Source organism: Microtus pennsylvanicus, chromosome 10, assembly GCF_037038515.1.
Source record: "Microtus pennsylvanicus isolate mMicPen1 chromosome 10, mMicPen1.hap1, whole genome shotgun sequence".
Taxonomy (NCBI): Eukaryota; Metazoa; Chordata; class Mammalia; order Rodentia; family Cricetidae; genus Microtus; species Microtus pennsylvanicus.
Window position 1 is genome coordinate 44,552,388 of NC_134588.1, and position 21,423 is coordinate 44,573,810.

The following is a 21,423-nucleotide window of genomic DNA, read 5'->3' on the forward strand; positions in this document are numbered from 1 at the left end:
AATAAATATTTAAAAAAAAAAGAAATTAGACACCAAAAGATCACATAATCCAATAAAAAAATGAAATACAGACCTAAACAGAGAACTCTCAACAGTGGAATCTAAAATGGCTGAAAGACACTTAAGGAAATGTTCAACATCCTTAGTCATCAGAGAAATGCAAGTCAAAACAACTCTGAGATTCCATCTTACACCTGTAAGAATGGCCAAAATCAAAAACACTGATGACAAGTTATGTTGGAGAGGTTGTGGGGAAAAGGGAACACTTCCACATTGCTGGTGGGAATGCAAGCTGGTACAGCCCCTTTGGATGTCAGTGTGGCGATTTCTCAGAAAATTAGGAAACAACCTTTCTCAAGACCCAACAATAACACTTTTGGGTATATATCCAAAGGATGCTCAATCGTGCCACAAGGACACGTGCCCAACTATCTTCATGGCAGCTTTATTCGTTTCCAGAACCTGGAAACAAAGTAAATGCCCCTCAATTGAAGAAAGGATAAGAAAAATGTGGTATATTTACACAGCAGGAAAAAAACCGACATCTTGAATTTTGCAGGAAAATTGATGAAGCTAGAAAACATTATTTTGAGTGAGGTAACCCAGACACAGAAAGACAATTATCACATGTACTCATTCATACGTGGTTTTTAAACACAAAGCAAAGAAAGCCAGCCTACAAACCACAATCCCAGAGAACTTAGATAACAATGTGGACACTAAGAGAGATTTACATAGAGAAAATCTACAAGGGAAGTAGAAAGTAGAAAAAGACAAGATCTCCTGAGTAAATTGGGAGCATGGGGACCTTGGGGGAAGGACTGAAGGAAGGAGGGGAGAAGCAGAGAGGGGAGCAGAGAAAAATGTAGAGCTCAATAAATATCAATAAACAAACAAACAAAAAAAGTATCCTAACCAAAAGAAGTGACACATGCATTTAATCTCGGAATTCTGGAAGAAAAGACAGGCAGATCTCCATGAGTTCCAGGCCAGCCTGGTCTTTTTGTTTCGTTTTGGGAGGTAGTGGTTGTGGTGGTGGGTATAGTGTTTTATAATGAGTTCCAGACCAACCAAAGCTATAAGGTGAGACCCTGTCTCAAAAAAAACAAACATAAATGGAGATATTTTCTCAATTAAGATTCCCTCTTCCCAGATATGTCTTTACCCTATGTCAACTTGACCTAAAACTAACAAGCAAAGCATCCCTGTGTGCTGTGACATTCTTTAAATTCATTTTGCCATAAAGTTTACATTCCTTTATATGCAAATTAAAACAAATAACTTAAGAGGATTTTCTGTTTGAGCAGTTCTCTAGATTCCAGCATCTTAAACTATGGGTTACAATCTTATATTAGCAACATTAAAGGGTTGCTGAACACACAAAGACTAAAGTTAATTGAAAATAGTGTGTAATGAATCCTAGGTGTTTCTGGCTATACTCACAGCCCTGCATCAAGTGACATCACTGCAGCCTTGAACACAATACAAATGAACTTTGTATTGCACATGCCTTCATACCCACAAAACCCTAGCTAATGCTACCTTTAGTACCTTCGCTCATATTCATGGCTGCTGTATGGCATGAACTGCAGTGGTTTTTTTTAAAGTTTTTTATTTTATTTATTTATTATGTATAGAATATTCTGTCTGTGTGTATGTCTGCAGGTCAGAAGAGGGCACCAGACCTCATTACAGATGGTTGTGAGCCACCATATGATTGTTGGGAATTGAACTCAGGACCTTTGGACGAGCAGGCAATGCTCTTAACCTCTGAGCCATCTCTCCAGCTAGAACTGCAGTGTTTTTACTAGACATGCAAATTTTTACTTATAGAAACACATTAATAATGGCTTGATTACATAAAACAAAGAATTTTAATATCTTCCTACAGCACTCAATTACTACATCTTTGGACTATATTGTTTTAGAATGCTTGCATGCAAATTGCTGTTTGAGTTGCTGACTTCAGTTTCATATTTCAAAAAAGTTAAATTAATTTTGGTTTGAGATTAGAAAAAAATTTCCAATAATTTTTGAAATGATCATAAACACATTTCTGTTTGGTACCCATTACATATTTACGTGAAGCAATGTTCTCAGCACTGATTATTATAAAATCAAATAATCATCTCTGAAAAGCTAAAGTACTTACAGTATCAAATATTCAGTTAAGATTTAATTATCTTTTTGTCTTTGATAACTCATGTTAGGGAAAGCTAGACACCAAGTCCTAAATGACACTCAAGTAGCCCACGGAAAGTCACACCCAGCAACCAAAACCAAGTTTCAGACAAGGGAGTGACTTTGAAGCTGACCCTTGTCAACTCTTTACATGACAGTGGACCTAGCAGATAGCTTGGAACTGTATCCTCACTAAATACTCAAAGCCACTTCTGCCCAGGAAGCTAATTTTAATTTTTAACTCCACAAAACATTTGGCAGTTATGTTTATTATTGCTTTAAGATATGGAAGAACAGCTGGAAAATGAAGACAGACATAGGCGTACCTCTGAGTTCGAGGTCACCATGGTCTAGAAAGTAAGATCCAGGACATCCAGGGCTACATTGAGAACCCCTATCTCAAAAAATAAAAAAACAAAACAAAAAGATATAAGATAGCTTATTTGGCAATGCAACTGTTTAAGAATACTCTCTAAAGTCTTCAAACTGAAAATTCTTTCATACTTAGGAATTCTGAACTGAAACTGCCACTGAATCCCCTTGCTACCAATAATTTAGTGTGTTGTTTAGATGGCATTAAATGAGATTAAAATATTGAATCAAGCTTTCAAATTAAGAATCTAACTGAATGCTGAGGATGTCTTTTAAAGATAAGATACAGTGCTTGCTGTCCGTACCCAAAGTCCTGGATTTCATCCTCAACCTCGCAAGGGCTGCCAAGAGCACAGGAATGAGGGGTGGGGTGGGGGTTCAGGAAATTAAAGATACTGTCAAGTCTTGGATGGTACACTGATATAGTTAACATTTCTTTAAGTTGTAATTGGTGCCATTATCGCATTTCTAATGACTGTTAAACAGTCAGTCAACTCTACACACAAGAATACTCATCAAGGGCTGGAGGGATGGCTCAGAGGTTAAAATGCTCTTCCAGAAGTTCTGAGTTCAATTCCCACCATCTCTAATAAGATCTGATGCCCTCTTCCGATATGCAGGCATACATGCGGACAGACTACAGTATACATAATATTTTTTTAAAAAAAAAGAATACTTGTCAAAAAGAGGTGATAGATTGACAAAAAGCGTTTTAGCTGTCTTGTAGTATCAGGCCTCTGCCCTACAAGCTTGTGAGCTAAACAAATACTCTACCACTGAGGTAAGCACATTCGCAGCCTTAAAGGGACTTTAGAACTTGCAGAAGATTCCTGGACAATCTGTTTACAATAAACCGGGAAAGGAAAAACACCTTCAAACACACTTTCTACTTAGGAAGGGCAATGAGAAGGTGAACTTCCAGACGGCACTTCACAGGGTCACACAATCAAGTGTCATTTCTTACGCTTTCCCAACAGAGGAGGAAATAGACCAGAGAGCAAAGACTTGACCACCCTGGAAGTGTGGGTTTTATACCTGCCTTTAACATTCAAGACAGTCCCAAGCGGGGCAACCAAAAAGGAAATTGTTTTTTTTTGTTTTGTTTTGTTGTTCGTTTGTTTTGCTTTTTCCGTCTGCTCCAATGTGCGTCTCAGAAATAAAGAGAAAAAGAACGAGTAAGGCTTCGGTGCAAAACAAGCCCAGGATAAAAACGATAAAATCTGAGATGCGGAGGATTCACTGGTCACCTACCTAGGAGAATCTAAAATGCATCTAAGTGTCCCATGCGCAGATCTGTTTTTAAGTCTAAAAACAGGTCCAAACAGCCAAAACCATCTCCCACAACCACACCGCGCTTGTTCTAGTAACAAGGAGGCAAAACAGTAAGAGAAAAGAGAGGTCTGCTCAGAAGCCTGAGGAAAGTTGGGAATGGGGGGCGGGAGCAGACCCAGGACTCTTCCTCAGCGCGCCTGACTGAAAAGCGCCACTGCGACCCCTGCACAGCCTAGGCCCACCCCCTCGGAAGCCGCCATCCCCCTCAGCTCAGCTGGAGCAACCTGGCTTCCAGTCACACCTTCCACAGAGCGGGGCCGACAGCCGGCCAGCCCACAGAGCCGTCCCGCCACACCTCGGCCCGCAGTTCCCGAGCCAGACAGGCATCCGGGTACCGGAGCTAGGAGCGGAAGGCTGTGGCTCAGCGAAAAGCCGTGAGTCCCGAAAACCCTAACTTACCAGAGGCGGAGGCGGCGGCAGCGGCGACTCCCAAGTCCCCGCGGGTGCCAAAGACGCCTTCCTCGAGCCCGCTGCACGCTGGGAAATGTAGTTCTATGCTCTAACCCAGCCAAGCGCCGAACGCTCCAGGGAAATCTAGAGTTCTCGGAGATCTCTGTGTACTTCCTCCGAGGACCGGAACCGAGCCCCGCCCGGGGTGAGACGCGATGCTCCTGGGTATTGTAGTCTTAGCTCGGTTCGGTGGCGGCCAGTGGAGCCCAGAGGCACCGAGGAAACGGAACTCTTACTCCTCATTGGACAGTGTCCACGACACGCTTCTGCGCAGTCTGTGGTGGCGTCGTAACGCCTCAGGGAAGGGGAAGCCAGTGAAGGCTCGCACCGCTGCCTCTGGCCCTCTGTTTTTCGGCTGGCGGAGTTGTGTCACTGGCGCTTAGCTGTTCTTCTGTGGCACCCGTGCAGCCTTCCCATTTGCTTCCCCCGCCCTGGATCCAGCCCTGTGGGCATTAACGTCAATTCTCTTGCTCCGTCGCGAGTCCCCTCCGCGACCCCTGGCACGGAGGCCGTAGCTATGGAGAATATGGCGGAGGAGGAGCTGCCACCCCAGGAGGAGGAGGAGGCCCAGGTCAGGGTCCCGACCCCGGCCCCGGAATCGGCTCCGGTCCCAGCTCCGGCCGCAGATTCGGCTCTGGACTCGGCTCCGACGCCGGACTCGGCTCCAGCCCCAGCCCTTGCCCCGGCCCCGGCTCCGGCCTTGTCCCCGTCCCTAGCCTCTGTCCCCGAGGAGGCTGAAAGCAGTAAGTGTAGACGGCCTGATCTTTCTGCCGCAGAGAAACGAGTAACCGTTCCTCGCTGGGGAGGCCCTTCTCCGGGGTGGTTTTTAATGTGGAGAGGCAGATTTAGGGAAACGGGAGAAGGAACGAGAGCGGCAGGAAGGAATACAGAAAGGAAGGGGGTACCTCCGTAAACCTCGAGGACATCATCATGAAAGATACACGAAGGCCAGGGGTGATGCAGATAAAATAAACACTGAGATTAGTGGCTGTGTCTGTTAGTGTGTCTAGTAGTTTCCCTCTCAAGCCAGTCTACAATAGTTAAATAACTCCTTTCAAGTGTGGTACAGTAACGGAGGCAGCCTCTGTAAACTGATTTTTCAATCAGGACGTACGCACACACTCAGGTGGATTTGTCTTACTAAATTTTCTGTAGAATATCTTGCTTTTCAAAAGCATTTGAAATCCATATGCTGTATGGAGGCGGACCTGCTAAAAGCCAATTGAACTTTGTTCTTCATTCCATCAGAAGACAATCGTGAAAACTTAATAGTCAATACTTCTGTTCCCTGAATGTGTTTATATGTGCTCCGAGTGGTTTATTGGATCATATAAGAAACACAAGAGTCAGCAAGTTCTTTCAACAAATCTTGTAGTCCATAAATTGATCTTTATACTCTTTCCAAACTATCACTCATGAGAAATTAATACATATATACGATTTCTAAGCCAACTTGGGGTTTGATGTATATAGAACACTCATAATCTAAGAGAATTATTTTGCAGTTCTAAAACTACATTTAAGAGTTGCAAGGCTAGTCACAGGCAAAACAAAATCAGGCAGTGGGCTTCTGATCATTTGAAATCACAGGTTGTAGTGGAAAGTAAAGCCTTTATTTCTTTTTCTTTCTCTCTTCACAGTCTGATGAACAGGGAGTTTCATACTCTTAAGGAAGTAGCTACTGCCCTCCTGATTATGTTTAAATAGAAGTAGTTCAGCAGTTTGGGGAATGCATGCCTTCTTCACCCCCTTGACATGGGGCATTGATAGTGGCTCCACGTGGCAGTGCATGCCAGTAATCTTAGCATTTGACAGCCTTGCAGGAGGGCTGTTAAATTTTTTAACTGATATTTATTGAGCTCTACATTTTTCTCTGCTCCCCTCCCTGCCTCTCCCCTCCCCTCTTCAATCCTCCCCCAAGATCCCCATGCTGAGGGCTGGCAAATTACAGATCAACCTGGTCTCTTTAAGGAGACATCTTCTCAAAAGTGTGTATAAGTGTTAGGGGAAAAGGGTTGGAAACATTTGCATTATAAATGCTAAAATAAATGTGTAGCCTGAAGAATATGCTGTTTAAGAAAGCTTCAAACACATGCTAATCATCTAAAAATGTATTTTCAGTTGATCTAGTTATCCTTTGAAGTTAGTCATAGCAGCCAGGCAAGATGAAGATGGCAATTCTGAATTAGAGTTGAAAATTGAGGAAAAAGTAACAGAAGTTGTGAAAGAACCTTCTACTATATTTGGTTTATCTGATTTAACAACAGGTTTGCTTTCTTGATTATTAGTATGTTACAAAAAACAAGTTGACTGCTTTAAATACAGGATGATATCGACCATGTTGAGCCAAAAAGTGATTTTACAGATACTTTTAGGCTTATCACGAATTTTCAGACAAGTTTTTTGGTTTTTAATTTCCTTCAGTAGCGGACAGCATTTTTAGTTTGCCTCTCCTAACTTAGGCTCTTTCTCTTGTTTTGCACTACCTGGCAGAACATTTTAAGCACACCTTTATATGTACATGTGGATTCTTTTTTGACCATTACTATCAATTCTAAAAACTAAGGATGCTTTTTCCCCCCTATATCTCATTTTAACTTTTTGAGCACGGCCTGGTATGTGAAGTTAATCAAGCCTGTAATCCCAGCCTTTGGGAGACTGAGGTAGGAGAATAATGGATTTCAAGCCAACATGTGCTGCATAGTGAGTTCCAGTCTTAGCTATACATTGAGCCCTATCTCAAAGAGTAAAGTAATACAGTATTTGTCACTCTGCTTTTGTTTAGGAAATTGTCTTTTGAGCAGAAATGTCTGATGGTGTTTGATTCCAGAAGTTGTGATAAAAATGTGCTGCTACCTTCAAAAAGTAATGGTTGCCGGGCAGTGGTGGCGCACGCCTTTAATCCCAGTACTCAGGAGGCAGAGGCAGGTGGATCTCTGTGAGTTCGAGGCCAACAAGATCTACAAGAGCTAGTTCCAGGACAGGCTCCAAAGCTACAGAGAAACCCTGTCTCAAAAAACTTTTTTTTAAAAAAGGCTAATGATTTTTAAAAACTTCTTAACTATCTTAGTGCCTGCTCAGTACCAGTTCTGTGCTTGACATTTAGCCACCAGAAGGATAAATCAAGTACAACTGTTGCCTTTTTATTGTTTACTATGAGAAAGAAGGAAAAAAGGACACAGGTTATGCACATATGTGAATGAGTGGACTGAGAATGGAGCTGGGAGACAGGGAGGTGGTGGCATCAAAAATTGAATTAAAATATCTGAGGCTTTAAATTATTTAGCATATTGACTGAGCTTGAGATTTATTCCATTATCTCTTTCTCTTTGGAGATGTTCACCTGTCCGGTAACATCCCCTGGCCTTGTGCGTTTGGGTTCCCGCTCTGTAAGTATTCCTTTCCTTTGGAATGCCCATGTATTCAGAATGCTTCATCCTTAGGAAAAACAAATTGCAGTTTTATCTGTCTCCTTTTCTGCAGTGCCAGAGTCCTGAAACGATATCTGCACTGGTTTTTGTGCTGATATTTTATTTGTATTTTAATAAATAAAAGCTTGCCTGAAGATAAGATTGCAAAACTAAGCCACGGGCCAGGGAGTGGTGACGCACACACTTTAATCCCAGGAGACAGAGGCAGATTGATCTCTGTGAGTTCAAGGCTCCCCTGGACTATACAACATCGATCCAGAAACAGACCCAGGTGGTGGCCACTCAACACCTTTAACCCCAGTGTTTGGGAGTCACACACTTTTAATCCCAGCACTAGGAAGGTAGAGAGAGGACTATAAAGGGGAAGAGAGAGGAACTCACTAGAGTGTGGAGTCTGAGGATTCGTGAAGACAGGATCTTGCTCTTTCGGTCTGAAGATTTGGTAGAGGTAAAAGGTCTCTTTAGTGACTGGATGCTTTGCTTTTCTGATCTTCAGCTTGAACCACAGTATCTGTCTCTGGGTTTTTATTATTCATGCTACAGGTTTTCTGGATTTGCTTTCTCTTTCCTTTTGGTTATCCTCTGCACTTTTTCAAGGTCACAGGAAACTGGATGGTGGTGGCGTGCACCTTTAATCCCAGCACTCGGTAGGCTGGGGCAGGCAGATCTGAGCTTGAGGTCTACAGAGTCAAGTTCCAGGACATCCAGGGATACACAGAGAAACACAAGAGACCGTGTACTAATACAGTAGTGTTTTCTTGTTTATTCCAGCTGCAATACTTATGTGCATTCCTCTCTTATACTTTTCTCCTTTGGCTCCTCCTCTGTTCACCCTGCCCATTTATTCTTTCAGATTCTACTTTCCTGCTTCTTTTGACTCAACTTCTCTTTCCAGTCACCTGTAGATTATTTACTACTTTACTCAGTAGCAAATTTAACAGTTTGAGAATGCAGCCCCCACCACTTACACATACATACCAGACAAAGTGTATGGTCCAGCATATTTTAGGAAGCTTAACTCACAATTTACAACCATTTAACTTGAGGAATGTGTTATGTTTAGGAAATCTGAAAGTGCATAACAGACAAAAATGGTTGGGAAATATAAACTGCATTAGAATTGAAACACATGTTAGTTGCATTTAAGAACTAATTTTCAGGCAGATGAGATGGCCTTGTAGGTACAGGCATTCACAACCTGGTCTTCAGATCCAAGTTCCAGGACAGCCAGGGCTACACAAGGGAAACCCTGTCTTGTTTGTTTGTTTGTTTGTTTGTTTGTTTGTTTGTTTGTTTGTTTGTTTGTTGAGACAGGGTTTCTCTGTGGCTTTGGAGCCTGTCCTGGAACTAGCTCTTATAGACCAGGCTGGCCTCGAACTCATAGAGAGCCACCTGCCTCTGCCTCCCAAGTATAACTACTATGTTAAAAAATTAACATCTCAATATCATGGCTGTAATTAAAGCTCTTTGAAGACACAAAACATTGATTATAGTTCTCAGACTGTTTTGTACAGGGTAGAAATTTTTTTAGTTTTGGGGTTGGCCTCCTGCCTCCACCTCTGTGTGCTAAAGTTACAGGTGTGCACCCCATGCCCATTTATGTGGTCCTAAGGTTCAGACTCAGGACTTCCTGGATGCTAAGCAAGTATTCTACCAACTGAGCTACGCCTCCAGCCCCAAGGGCAGAAACATTTTCCATGGAATTACCTTGACTAAAGCTGAAAGGGACACACTGGAGTTTTTCTCCGTAGCATTTGCCTTCTGAAGTACACTTGCCATTTTCTGATCTGAACTATAGCCGTTCCCATGAGGTACTAGACTCCATACGATAGGAAACAAAAGTATATGTCTGTATGGTGGGAATAACTAAAAATGGAATAGGGGGAAAATGCTAGAACAATTTTCTAACTCTTTAAATTTCTTTTCAGAGAGACACATCTCAATTCAAAGGCGGCTTGCTGATCTGGAGAAGTTAGCTTTTGTGGCTGAAGGAGACGTTGACACTGCCAGTTCGTTGAACTCAGGTAATCTGGATCCAGGTATACCCATGTTTGGGGTACACACACACTTTCTGTTTTGTTCTTTTTTTTTTTTTGAGACAAGGTCTCATATCTTGTTTTCATTGTTCTGTTTTGTCTTTTTTTATTTTTTTCTTTCTGCAACATTTAACTTTCAGCTCATGAAAACAGTTTGTAAGAATAAATTTATTTCTGTTGAACTAGAACAGTAGTACTAGTTCTATAAGGTGGTAATTGAATTAGCAACAAGTTTTGGACATCCCAAAACACTGCCTTAAATAGCATAGCAGGGACTGGAGAGATGGCTCATTGATGAAGAGCACTGGCAGCTCTTCCAGAGGATGTGGGTTCAAGTCCCAGCACCTGCACCTGCGTGGTGGGTCACAACCATTTATAATTCTAGTTCCAGGGTACCCAACGCCCTCTTCTGGCCACTCTAGGCACCAAGCATGTCCATGATACACAGACATATATATTCAGGCAAAACACTTACACATAAATTAAAAAGCAGGTAAAATTCTCTGGTACAAAGTGGGGGCAATATAGTTGGAACAGAGTTCTAAAATGTTGTCAGTGCTCCACTCTCCTGCCTTTACCCCACTATTCATCCTCATATTTTCTCTCTGTCTCTCTCTTGGCGTGCATGTGGGAGTCAGGGTGACATATGGAGCTCAGTGCTTTCCTTTCATGTGCATCCCAGAGACTCTAAGGCTGGATGGCGAGTGCCTTTGCCCACTGACCCATCGCCTCTGCCCCTGCTCTCTGTTCTAAGTGCTTAGCCATTGCGTCTGCCAGTGCCCTGCTCTTCTAAGTGCCTAGTTCTCGTGTTTGTTTAAAATAAGCAGTGTATATTCAAAAATGAATTATACTTATTCTTGCATTATTCTATGTGCGAAAGATTTTTGCATTAAAATCATTATTGATTTGTTATTTCTGTATATTTTATTGCTTTAAGCTTAAATTTGAGACTGTAGTTCTTATTTGTTTAACTACTTATTGGCAGTATGGGTCCTGGGCATTGAACATAGGTTGTCAGGCTTGGAGGCAAGTAAATGCCTTTACCTATCGAGCCACTTGCCAGGCTGAGATTTTAATTCTTGGACATTTTATCAGAACTGTTATTTAAAATGTACTATATTGCTAAGTTAATGCGTATTTTGAGGATCTTTCAGGAATACTCCATAAATAAGGGAAAACATAAATGTAGTAATACAGTGAAGGTCAGGATGTGATGGTTTTTCCAGGTCCCTGGCCTCAGAACAGCAATGTATTACACACTGTCTTCTATTTTTCTTACCGTGTCTTTTAGCTGTCTTCGCTACTGCCAGGGTAGTAAGGGAAGCACCATAGCAGATGCTTAGGCACCTCTGCCCAACACCTGCCTTCTAGAAATGCCACATTGCTGGTTTTCCATTCTCAGGTGCAGAGTGGTAGACTCCCTAGCAAAAGTTTAGTTTTAAAAAGTTTATCACTTTTTAAACTTCTCTGTTCCTACTGGAAACAGCTGTCATCAGCTAGCCACAAATAGCAGAGTTTGAAGGCTAAAAAATAGTCATTGTTCAAATGCTACAATTCTTCTGAAGGACATCGAGGATCAGAAATAAATATATTCCTGCAGTTAAAATCTTTGTCTAAGAAGGAGGGTGAGTACATGGGGAGGTTCCCTGCTGCTTTTGTAGCTGAATCCAGGCATTAATAGCTGATAATCTACGCTTTTTCTTCTCTTTAAGAAAACAGTCATACTTGTCCATTGTGCCCTAAGGAAAAATTCAGAGCTTATAGTAGTCAGAAGCTCCGTCGACACCTTCAGAATTTACACTGGAAAATCTCAGTTGAATTTGAAGGTTAGTATTTCAAGTATTTTCACTTTATATTATGACGATTTAATGTATTTAACAAAAGACACTAAGCACATGACAGTTTAGTGGACATTTCTAATCATTTGTGACTGTGATGTATTGGGCAACTCTGATGTGGGGGTCCCTGTTGCTTGTTAAACAATGTTTTATTAGGTTTCTTTTCCTCATGTAGAACAGCTGCTATTTTACATATAATTTTAAAGACAAAGTAAATGCCAAAAGCAAGAAAATAAAATAATTGGTACTGAGAAAAAAGTCAGTAGCTGAAATTTTCAGGATGTTAATAGACTATAGGATATTCAGAACTAGCTTTACTATAGATAAGGGAAAATAATTAAAAATATACTAAGTATAATAACAAAATGATGTAATTTGAAGGAATAAATTTTAACAAGTTGGTTCATAAGAAAAATAATAAAGTTGAAACTAAGATAATGTTAAGAGACTAGATTCTGAGGCAGTGAAGTACAGCATCTTTTACATTTTAAAATACATATATTAATCCTTCATGTGAGTGTCATACCAATAAAATAACCAGTAGACAATAGTAGAAACACAGTGGTAGATGGATGTGTGAGGATAGTCATTGCATCATGTACTTTGTAACAAAAACTGGGAACTAAAAAGAATATTGACTGCATTGTGGCATATACATTCTAATGCAGCCTCTAATAAGAATGTGTTCGACATAGCCTAGCACTTTGAACTTTCATTTCCACAGAAAACTACAGTCTAAGTTAGGTTTCTATTGCTGTGATAAAACAGTGACCAACAGCATGTAGTTCACCATCCATGGAAGTCGGGCAGGAATTCAAAGCAGGAACCTGGAGGCAGGAGCGGAAGCAGAGACTGTGAAGGTGCATAGCTTACTAGCTTGCTCTTTATGGCTTACTCAGCAGCTTCCTTTCTTGCTTTCTTTCTTTTCTTTTCTTTTTTTATAAGACAGGGTTTCTCTGTGTAGCCTGTACCAAGTCTGTCCTGGAACTCGGTCTGTGGACCAAGCTGGCCTCAAACTTGGAGATCTGCTTGCCTCTGCGTCCTGAGTGCCAGAATCAAAAGTGTGCACCATCACTGCCTGGTTGCCAGTATTTTCTTGTATTTATTTATTTATTTAAGAGAGACAGATTTTCTGTGTATGTCACCCTAACCGAAATTGCTCTGTAGACCAGGGGCTGGCCTCAAACTTACAGAGATCTGCCTGCCTCTGCCTCCCAAGCGCTGGGATTAAAGGCATGTGCCACCACTGCCCAACTTTAGCTTGCTTTTTTATAGTGCCCAGGGCCACCAGCCCACTGGTGGCACCACCCAAGGTGAGCCACATTAATCAATAAAGAAAATGCTCCACAGTCTTGCCCACAGTCCAGTCTAGTAGTGACATTTTCTCATATGAGATTATTTCTTCAAAATGACTCTAAGATGAAATAAATAGTCAATGTCGCTACTAATGAAATTAGCAATATGTAAGATATATTTTATAATATTTCACCTGAATAAAACTGAAGTTCTTCTCTGAAGAAAAACCTCTGCATTGCAGTCTTATACCTACATATGTATAGAATACACATACACCCTCTCTCTCATACATGCAGATCCATACACACTTGTATATGATTATGTGAGATAGAAATTGTTGAATATGTGGGCCAGTCAGCATCCTCTCGCTGAGTTAATGATTACTGGGAATGGAAGAGACATTTTCTTGAGTAGGGTACCCATGCTTCTGAAAGCAAGCCCTCACCTTCGCTCCTGTAAGTAACTAATGAAACTCACTGGGTCATAATTTTTTTTCCCCAAAAGACATGATGGTAGAAAGGGATCAGCAGGAGTGAGATGGAGACAAGGTGTGAGAGTGAGCAGTAGAGATATACATTTGGGAAATGTCCGAATCTAGACAGTATTCAAAGTCATGAGATTCAACGACATAGATAACCTCTGGGCCCCTCAACAATATGCAGTGGGGGAAACCATGTAAGCATGAGAATGAGGGGAGGTGACTGGGTTGGGAGAGTCCTTCTGTCAGCAAAATAAAGCTGAAGCGATCTGGTTCAAGGAAATTCATAGGGATGGAAATATAACTCAACTGTAGAGTAATTCCTTAGCATGTAGAAAGCCCTGGAATTTATCTCTGGAATTACCCAAAGAAAGAACTGAAGAAAAGGGATAGTGGTTTGTTCAAAGACAGGATCTCAAGTAGCCGAGGCTGACCTTAAGTAGCTGTGTAATTGAGGATGACATCATTCTCTGGCTTCTACCTCCCAAGTGCTGGGCTTACAGGCATGCTACACAATACCTAGTATTTTGACAAATATATTTTGAGATGACCAGTAGTCAATTAAAATTCCTTAACAAGCGATTAGAATTAGGGGTCTTAGTGTTGGGAATAAGTTAGTAACTAGCACTATATTATCCATTATACTTGAAATTCCTTCCCATAAGAGATCATTGAAGTCATGAGAGAAGTTAAACGTACTAGAGAAAAAGTATATAGTCACCAACCAAGCTTAATAAATATCTATATTTAGGGTATGAAAAAAAAATCTAAAGATCAACACCAAAAACTAAGAATAATAAATTCAGAAATAAAGTCAAACATTTACAGGTGGGAGGAAAACCAAGATTATCACCTGTTATTTTAGTAAAGAAGCAAAGAAGATGAAGTTCAAGGTTGAGAATAACAATCTCAGTGCCAGAGAACAAATCATCTTGACAGAACTAGAATTTGAACACAGGTCTCCTATATTTGCTTATATTCATATATCTGTCTCATTTATTAAAATAAATGTTGTTCAAGTAATTATGATGTTACAAATAGAAGAATAATCCTAATGATTCTTCCTTTTTTCTTTTTGAGACAGGGTTTCATTATACAGCCCTGGCTGACCTGGAATTCACTATGTAGATCAGGCTGGCCTCACACTCACAGAAATTCACCTGCCTCTGCTTCCTGAATGTTTGGATTAAAGGCATGTGTCAGTGCACTGGGTGATCCTAATTATTTTTTAAAAATTAAAAATATACTTATAACTTTGAATGCCAGTAGGAGTTTAATGAATAATAATAATAACACAGCTAGCCATTTTTCATTCTAGGCTACAGGATGTGCATCTGTCACTTAGCTTGTCGGCCAATAAAACCAACCATTGTTGGAGAACAGGTAATCAGATGCTTGCTCTTATTTTTAAATTAGTTGACTTTAGGGCTGGAGAGATGGCTCAGAGGTTAAGAGCACTGCCTGCTCTTCCAAAGGTCCTGAGTTCAATTCCCAGCAACCACATGGTGGCTCACAACCATCTGTAATGGGGTAGGTGCCCTCTTCTGGCCTGTAGGCATACATGCAGACAGAATATTGTATATATAATAAATAAATAAATATAAAAAAAATAAATAAATAAATTAGTTGACTTTAAAGAAAGCACATTTTTTCCACTCTTGAAACTACACTTTGTCTGGGCTTAAGGGATGACTGAGCGGTTAAGAGCACTGGCTGCTCTTCCAGAGTTCCTAAGTTCAATTCCCAGTACCCATATGGTCTCTCACAGCCATCTGTGACTGTAGTCCCATAGGATTGGATGCCATCTTCTGGTGTGCAGATGTACAAGTGGACAAAACACCTACATACATAAAGTATATAAATAAATAAACTGCCAAGAGCCAGTTATCTTTCTGTCACCTATACCAAATCCAGTACTCACAAACATATTACAGCTTAAAACTCACATTTTATTGTCTTAGTAACAACCTGCTTAAATGAAATGTTCCATTTGGTAGATTTCCAGCAAATTGGGTGCCCATTACCATTGCATCATTTGTTCGGCGACAATCACCAGAAGGACTGACATGCTAGGGCATGTTAAGCGCCATGTGAATAAAGGAGAAACTAAGTCCAGATACATTGCTGGTAAGTTATGCAATCTCACTAACTTATTAAGAATTAAGTCTTTAAAATAAAATGATCCAGTTATTCTTTTCAGACATTAAGTATATAAACATACTGATTTAACTAACTTATTTGGTTGACATTGACAAATAATCCATAACTTCACATTTTTTTCTTTCTATGATGTTTCCAATAATGTTCAGCTATTCTCAACAGATATTAGTAAATGTTATAAACCAGGAACCTTTTTTTTTATGTGGTGGTTTTTCAAGACAGGATTTATGGATTTATCTGTGTATCCCTGGCTGTCCTGAAACTTGCCTTGTAGACTAGACTGGCCTCAAACAGAGATCTGCCTGCCTATCTCCCAAGTGATGGGATCAAAGGCATGCACCAACATGCCCAGCCAAACTAAGTAGCTTATGAAAGAGTTTATAATTATCTATTATGAAAAATTATAGAATTATAGTCATAGGACTTTTATATCAGTAACTGTTTTGCTTATTGTGGAAAATAGTGGGAACAGGATGCCCAGTGGAAAAGACCTTTATTGTGAATAATATAAAATCTCAAGGGTTAGGTTAGCAAAAGCTGATATTGTGAGATACAAGACATGCCTCTTCAGTGAGTAAACATTAGAAAAGGTTACTTTTATTGGTGTTATAGAAAGGGAAATATGGGTGTCATTTAATGTCCTGAATATAATACTGACCAAAAAAAGGACAGATAAAGACTATAATTATTTTTCAAATATTACGTTTGTCTTACCTCTTGAATATTTTAAATATATATGCATCTATTTTCATAACAGTATTCCATTTGAGTTTATAGCTGAAGGATTATAATGTATACTAAATATAAAATGTTCCTGTCATTACTTAATAGCCATTTGAATGCAGTTCAGTTTAAAATTATAATTGTGAGAAAGTGAGACCCACAAGATTGCTTAATGGGTAGAAGTCCTTCTATGCATGCCGGGTAAGCTAAGTTCTATCCCTGAATCCATAAGGTGGCATGGGAACACTGACTCCCCAGTGTTCTGAACTTCAGGGGTTCAGAAAATACTAAGATTCTTACTCAGCCCACTAATGGAAAGCAAACATATAAATACTCAATTTCTTTTTTTTTTTTTTTGAGACAAGGTTTCTCTGTAGCTTTGAAGTCTGTCCTGGAACTAGCTCTGTAGACCAGGCTGGCCTCGGACTCACAGAGATCCACCTGCCTCTGCCTCCCGAGTGCTGGGATTAAAGGCGTGTGCCACCACCGCCCAGCTAAATACTCAATTTCTATAGTATTAAAGTACCCTCTTTGGCCATCCTGTGAATGCATAATGTAGCATAATGAATCATAAAAATATTCTAGGATTTTTGCTATCTGAAGATATTCTTGGGTTTTATAATCCTGGTATAGTGATAGGATACACAGAATTTTAAGTGGATGAACGTACTCACATTCACCAAATACCTGCCGAGGCACAACTTTTTCCACAGATAATTGAATAACTTCGTTCTGTGACTTTCTTTTGTTTTTTTCTTTCTTATGCCTACTGAACTATTTGCTTTAGAACAAAATGATATAAAGCTACGTTATAAAATGTATTCTGTTAGATATTTAGCATTATTTTCAATTATCCTGTAGTAACAGTTTTTTCTTCTATTTTAGCTTCTACTGCCAAATCATCTAATGAAATTTTGAAGGAGACAGATACAGATATACAAGTTTTTCCTAACTACTCTATACCTCAGAAAACAGATTCGTATTTTAATCCCAAAATGAAACTAAATCGGTAAGATTGATTGAAAATAGAGCAATAGACTTTTCAGATGAACTTCTTTCAATCTGTTTATATATATTAAGATTAAAATCTTCTATTTAGTATTTTTCTCAAAATCTACCAACCCAATTTTTCAAAGAATAAAATAGGCCTAACTTTATGTAATTAAACTTGTACAGACTGGTGGAAAGTCTTATTTATTAAATAAATGGATGCTTGTTAAATATAATTCAGTTAGATTCATAGTTTAACCTCACAAAGCTTATAGGTCTTGAACTATTAATTTAAGAGTGTATATAAGGTAGATAGATAGGTTCTTTATTCTACAAAGTTGAAACCATAATACAGCAAAGTTACTTCAGATTATTCTTTCTTTCTAGTCAGTTAATATTCTGTACGTTGGCTGCTTTGGCTAAGGAACGGAAACCTTTGGAGTGTTTAGATGCCTTTGGAGCCACTGGTAAGTAAAAAAACTTAATTTTTCAAATTTATTTTGCCTGTGTGATGTTTATCAAATCCATGCAGTACTTTTAGAGGCCAGAAGAAGGCATCAGATCCCCTGGAAGTGGCATTAGAGATGGATGCAAGCCATAATGTGGGTGCTAGGTCCTCTGGAAAAGTGGCCATTGCTCTTAAGTTAAATCCATCTCCCCAGCGCCTATATAATGTCTTCATTAGCTGCACATGGTGGTGCTGCTCAGCTTTAATCCCAGCACATGGGAAACAGAGGCAGGCGAATCCCTGTGAAACCAAGGCCAGGCTGGTCTATATAGAGAGTTTCAGCATTGCCAGAGCTACATAGTGAAACTTTGAATCCAAAAAAAAAAAAAAATCAAATTTTCACATAAAAAAGTTTAAGATCCAAGGCAAGATTTTATATTTTTTATGGAATTTTTTAAAAAGATTCTATATAAAAATAGACAGTGTAATGAACTAATTCCCTTGTGTCGCTTCAAGTATAATTCACGCATGTTCTGTCTTAGTCTATCAGTATCTCCACAACTTCAGATTTCATACATTAGTCTCTTTATTCCCATTAATTTAAAATAAATTTGGACATATTTTATGTATTAAGGAAAAAAAAACCCAAGCAAGGGATCAATGTATGGCTGACCTTCGACTCTATGACCTTCTGATCCTCTTGCAGCTTCCCGTGCTGAGATAGCAGGACCATCCTCCATACTCAGGCGTCTCTTTAAAATGAAGCTATAATAGCATTACCATGCCTAGAAAATGAAGGCTAATTCAGACATCTAAACATTTCTAAAAATTCAAATCAAAATCCCAAGAGTCTATATTACTTTGACTCAAGTCTACATCTCTTTTGTTGTTGTTAGACACAGAGTCTTACTCTGTAGCCTTGGCTGACCTGGAACTCACTATGTACCCCAGGCTGGCCTCAAACTCAAGAGATTCTGAATTCCAGCTGTCTTTGCCTGGAATTAAAGCCATGCATTGTCATACCCAGCTAAGTCTCTTTCTTATATGGTTTCCTTTCATTTTGAGTGTATAAGAGATGGGGGGGGGGAGAGGGAGAGAGGGAGGGAGGGAGGGAGGGAGAGAGAGAGAGAGAGAGAGAGAGAGAGAGAGAGAGAGAGAGAGAGAATGTGTTTATTGAAGAATCAGTTTTTTGACATGTACTTTCTGCACCTAGATCTGTATTGTCTCACTGTGGCTTATGTAACATACTCCTACAACCTGTACTTTTCCAAATTGCTCTGCTTCTCAAGTGGCTCAGACTAGCCTTAAACTGACCATACGACTGAATATGACCTTGAACTCCTTCCAAATAGTAGCTATATACTATCACATCTGACAATAAGGAAAACAATTGTTTTTCTGAAACAGTGAAGAAGACCAAGCTAGCTCTTGAACTCATAGAGAGCCTTCTGCCTCTGCCCCTCAAGTGCTGGGACTAAAGGTGTGTGCCACCACTCTTAGCCAAAAAACAAATATTGAAGGACATTTGTTCACTGTAGTCAGGTAATAATTAATAGCTCCTTTTTGTGTTTTTCACTTGTTCTTTGTTATTGTGAGAGAGTATGTGTGGGTCAAAAGAAAACTTTCAAGAGTTGCTTCTCTCATTCCACCTAGATTTAGGAACCAAACTCAGGTAGTTTGGCTTTCAACGCAAATGCTTTCACCTGCTGAGCCTCCTTGCCAACCTTTCTGTGGGCTTGGATGATCATTGCCTAGCCTTCGGCACTTTATTTTGTTCTAATTTTGGCTTTCTAAAACTGGCTCTCTCTATATCTCAGACTGGTCTAGAATTGAATGTTTAGCCCAGGCTGTCCTTGAAGTGCTCCTTTTACTGCTGTGTCCAGTGTAGGAGTCTAACCTTCATGTACAATGCCAGTCCGCATTGAAACCAAAAGACTTTCAGCAATAGAGAAAAGAAAATAGAAACAGCAATTTCTGAAAGGCCATTCGTGCTCGTCACATGTCTTCATAAAGATTAACCGAATTACACTCTTGACAAGTGTATACTGAAAATGAAAGCATTTAAAAGCATGGACTCTGGGTCCAAAGTCTGTGGGTTCAAGTCTTGGCTTCATCACATGCTACTCTGATGCCCTCAGGAAATTGTGTTTTGATTTTTTCATGTATAAAAGGGTACAGGGGGCCGGGCGGTGGTGGCGCACGCCTTTAATCCCAGCACTCGGGAGGCAGAGGCAGGTGGATCTCTGTGAGTTCGAGGCCAGCCTGGTCTAGAAGAGCTAGTTCCAGGATGAACCAAAAGCTACGGAGAAACCCTGTCTCGAAAATACCAAAAAAAAAAAAAAAAAAAAAAGGCACAGGGGATAATACCCATACAAGTATTAAAGATTTAAACCTCAATACAAATAAAGTCATTGGAACAGTACTTACTAAGGAAATGCTATAGAAGCATTAGGTTTCATCTCCATTGTATTATTAGTATTAAACCCATTCTTTAGTAAGATGTCCATTTAAAATGGTAGTAGTAATGAGGTAATCCTCCTAAGATGAGCCATTGAAATGTGAACTTTGAATTATTTTTTTCTGTCTGGTATATATATGTATATGTCCATGTGGGTGTGTATGTGCAGAGGTCAACACTGGCTCTCTTCCTCAGTTGCTCTCTACCTTGTCTTTTGAGTCTGGACCTCACTGAACTTGGATGGAGCTCACTGAGTTGAGTAGACTGGCTTGAGTAGCAAGCCCCCAGGAAACCTATCTTCACCTCCCAGAGATCAGATTGCAGATCCTTACTTGTTATACTTGGCTTTTCATGTGGCTATTGAGGATTAAACCTCACATCCTAATGTTTGTATGCAAGCATTTGACTGACTGAGCTCTCTCCCCAACTCAGTTTTTTATTCACTCTTTCGTGATCAAATCAGCCACCAGTTTTGTTCTGATTTGGGTTTTCTGTGTGTATGTACACACAACTCTATGTACCCCAGGTTAGTCTTGAACTCACAGAATCTGTCTTCCTCTGTCTCCCAAGTGCTAGGATTAAAGGTGTATGCCACCATGCCCAGCCTGATTTATCTTTTATAATGTAACTCACTCTCCTGTCCTCTCAAGTCTATTGCACTAGTCTCTGTGTTCGCAGTCATTTTCCCGTGTCACACAGCAGCCGTCTCTGAGCTCCATAGGCTGATTCTGCAGTTGGCAGCAGCGTCTCGATTACCTGAAGTCTAAAGTGCTCCACCATCATTTCTGTCACATTCATGAACCTTTTTCCAAACTTATTGCCATGTTCTTCCTTACATATTCTGTTCTTTACCTTTTAAAATCTGAAAATATTAAAGCTGATGCCTACAAAAGGTATATTCAACATTTTTATAAACTTCTGGACCTGGCACCATTTTCTTTTTATTGGCTTCTCAACCATCTTCTGAAAGTCAGATATCCTGGACCAGCATCACTAAAACCAGCTCCGGCAGAGCAGTCACTACTATTCTGTTCTTTTTAGTATATTTGTAAATTGTTGGTAGCTCTGTGTCAGTTTCTTTACATGTCTATTCCCCTAAAATGACAGTCTTAGAATTTATCCCACAAGTTTAATATGAGAGTCTGAAAAAAATTACATAAAGTCTGTAACAGTAGACAAGATTTTATTTCCATTTGTACAGTAGAAGTGTGTAGAAGGTATCAGTATTTC

The 21,423-nt window shown here is 39.9% G+C and overlaps 2 protein-coding genes across 7 annotated transcripts in view; one reads left to right on the forward strand and one right to left on the reverse strand.

The window, feature by feature from the left end:
* Positions 1–4,423, reverse strand: part of Swt1 (SWT1 RNA endoribonuclease homolog) — a 76,804-nt gene extending 72,381 nt beyond the window's left edge. For 2 of the 4 annotated variants that reach the window (XM_075988207.1, XM_075988205.1), the window contains exon 1: positions 4,285–4,423. The gene's annotated coding sequence lies outside the window, so the exon portion shown is untranslated. Of the gene's footprint in view, positions 1–2,507; positions 2,563–4,284 lie in introns of those variants that run through there. The other 2 variants (XM_075988203.1, XM_075988204.1) reach the window with 2 other exon arrangements.
* Positions 4,424–4,508: 85 nt separating this feature from the next.
* Positions 4,509–21,423, forward strand: part of Trmt1l (tRNA methyltransferase 1L) — a 30,511-nt gene continuing 13,596 nt past the window's right edge. The window contains exons 1-7 of one of the 3 annotated variants that reach the window (XM_075988212.1): positions 4,509–5,078; positions 9,695–9,790; positions 11,515–11,628; positions 14,733–14,797; positions 15,412–15,541; positions 17,183–17,306; positions 17,675–17,754. In XM_075988212.1, coding sequence (XP_075844327.1) covers positions 4,853–5,078; positions 9,695–9,790; positions 11,515–11,628; positions 14,733–14,797; positions 15,412–15,541; positions 17,183–17,306; positions 17,675–17,754 — 835 coding nt within the window. In that variant the 5' untranslated portion in view covers positions 4,509–4,852. Of the gene's footprint in view, positions 5,079–9,694; positions 9,791–11,514; positions 11,629–14,508; positions 14,607–14,732; positions 14,798–15,411; positions 15,542–17,182; positions 17,307–17,674; positions 17,755–21,423 lie in introns of those variants that run through there. The other 2 variants (XM_075988213.1, XM_075988214.1) reach the window with 2 other exon arrangements.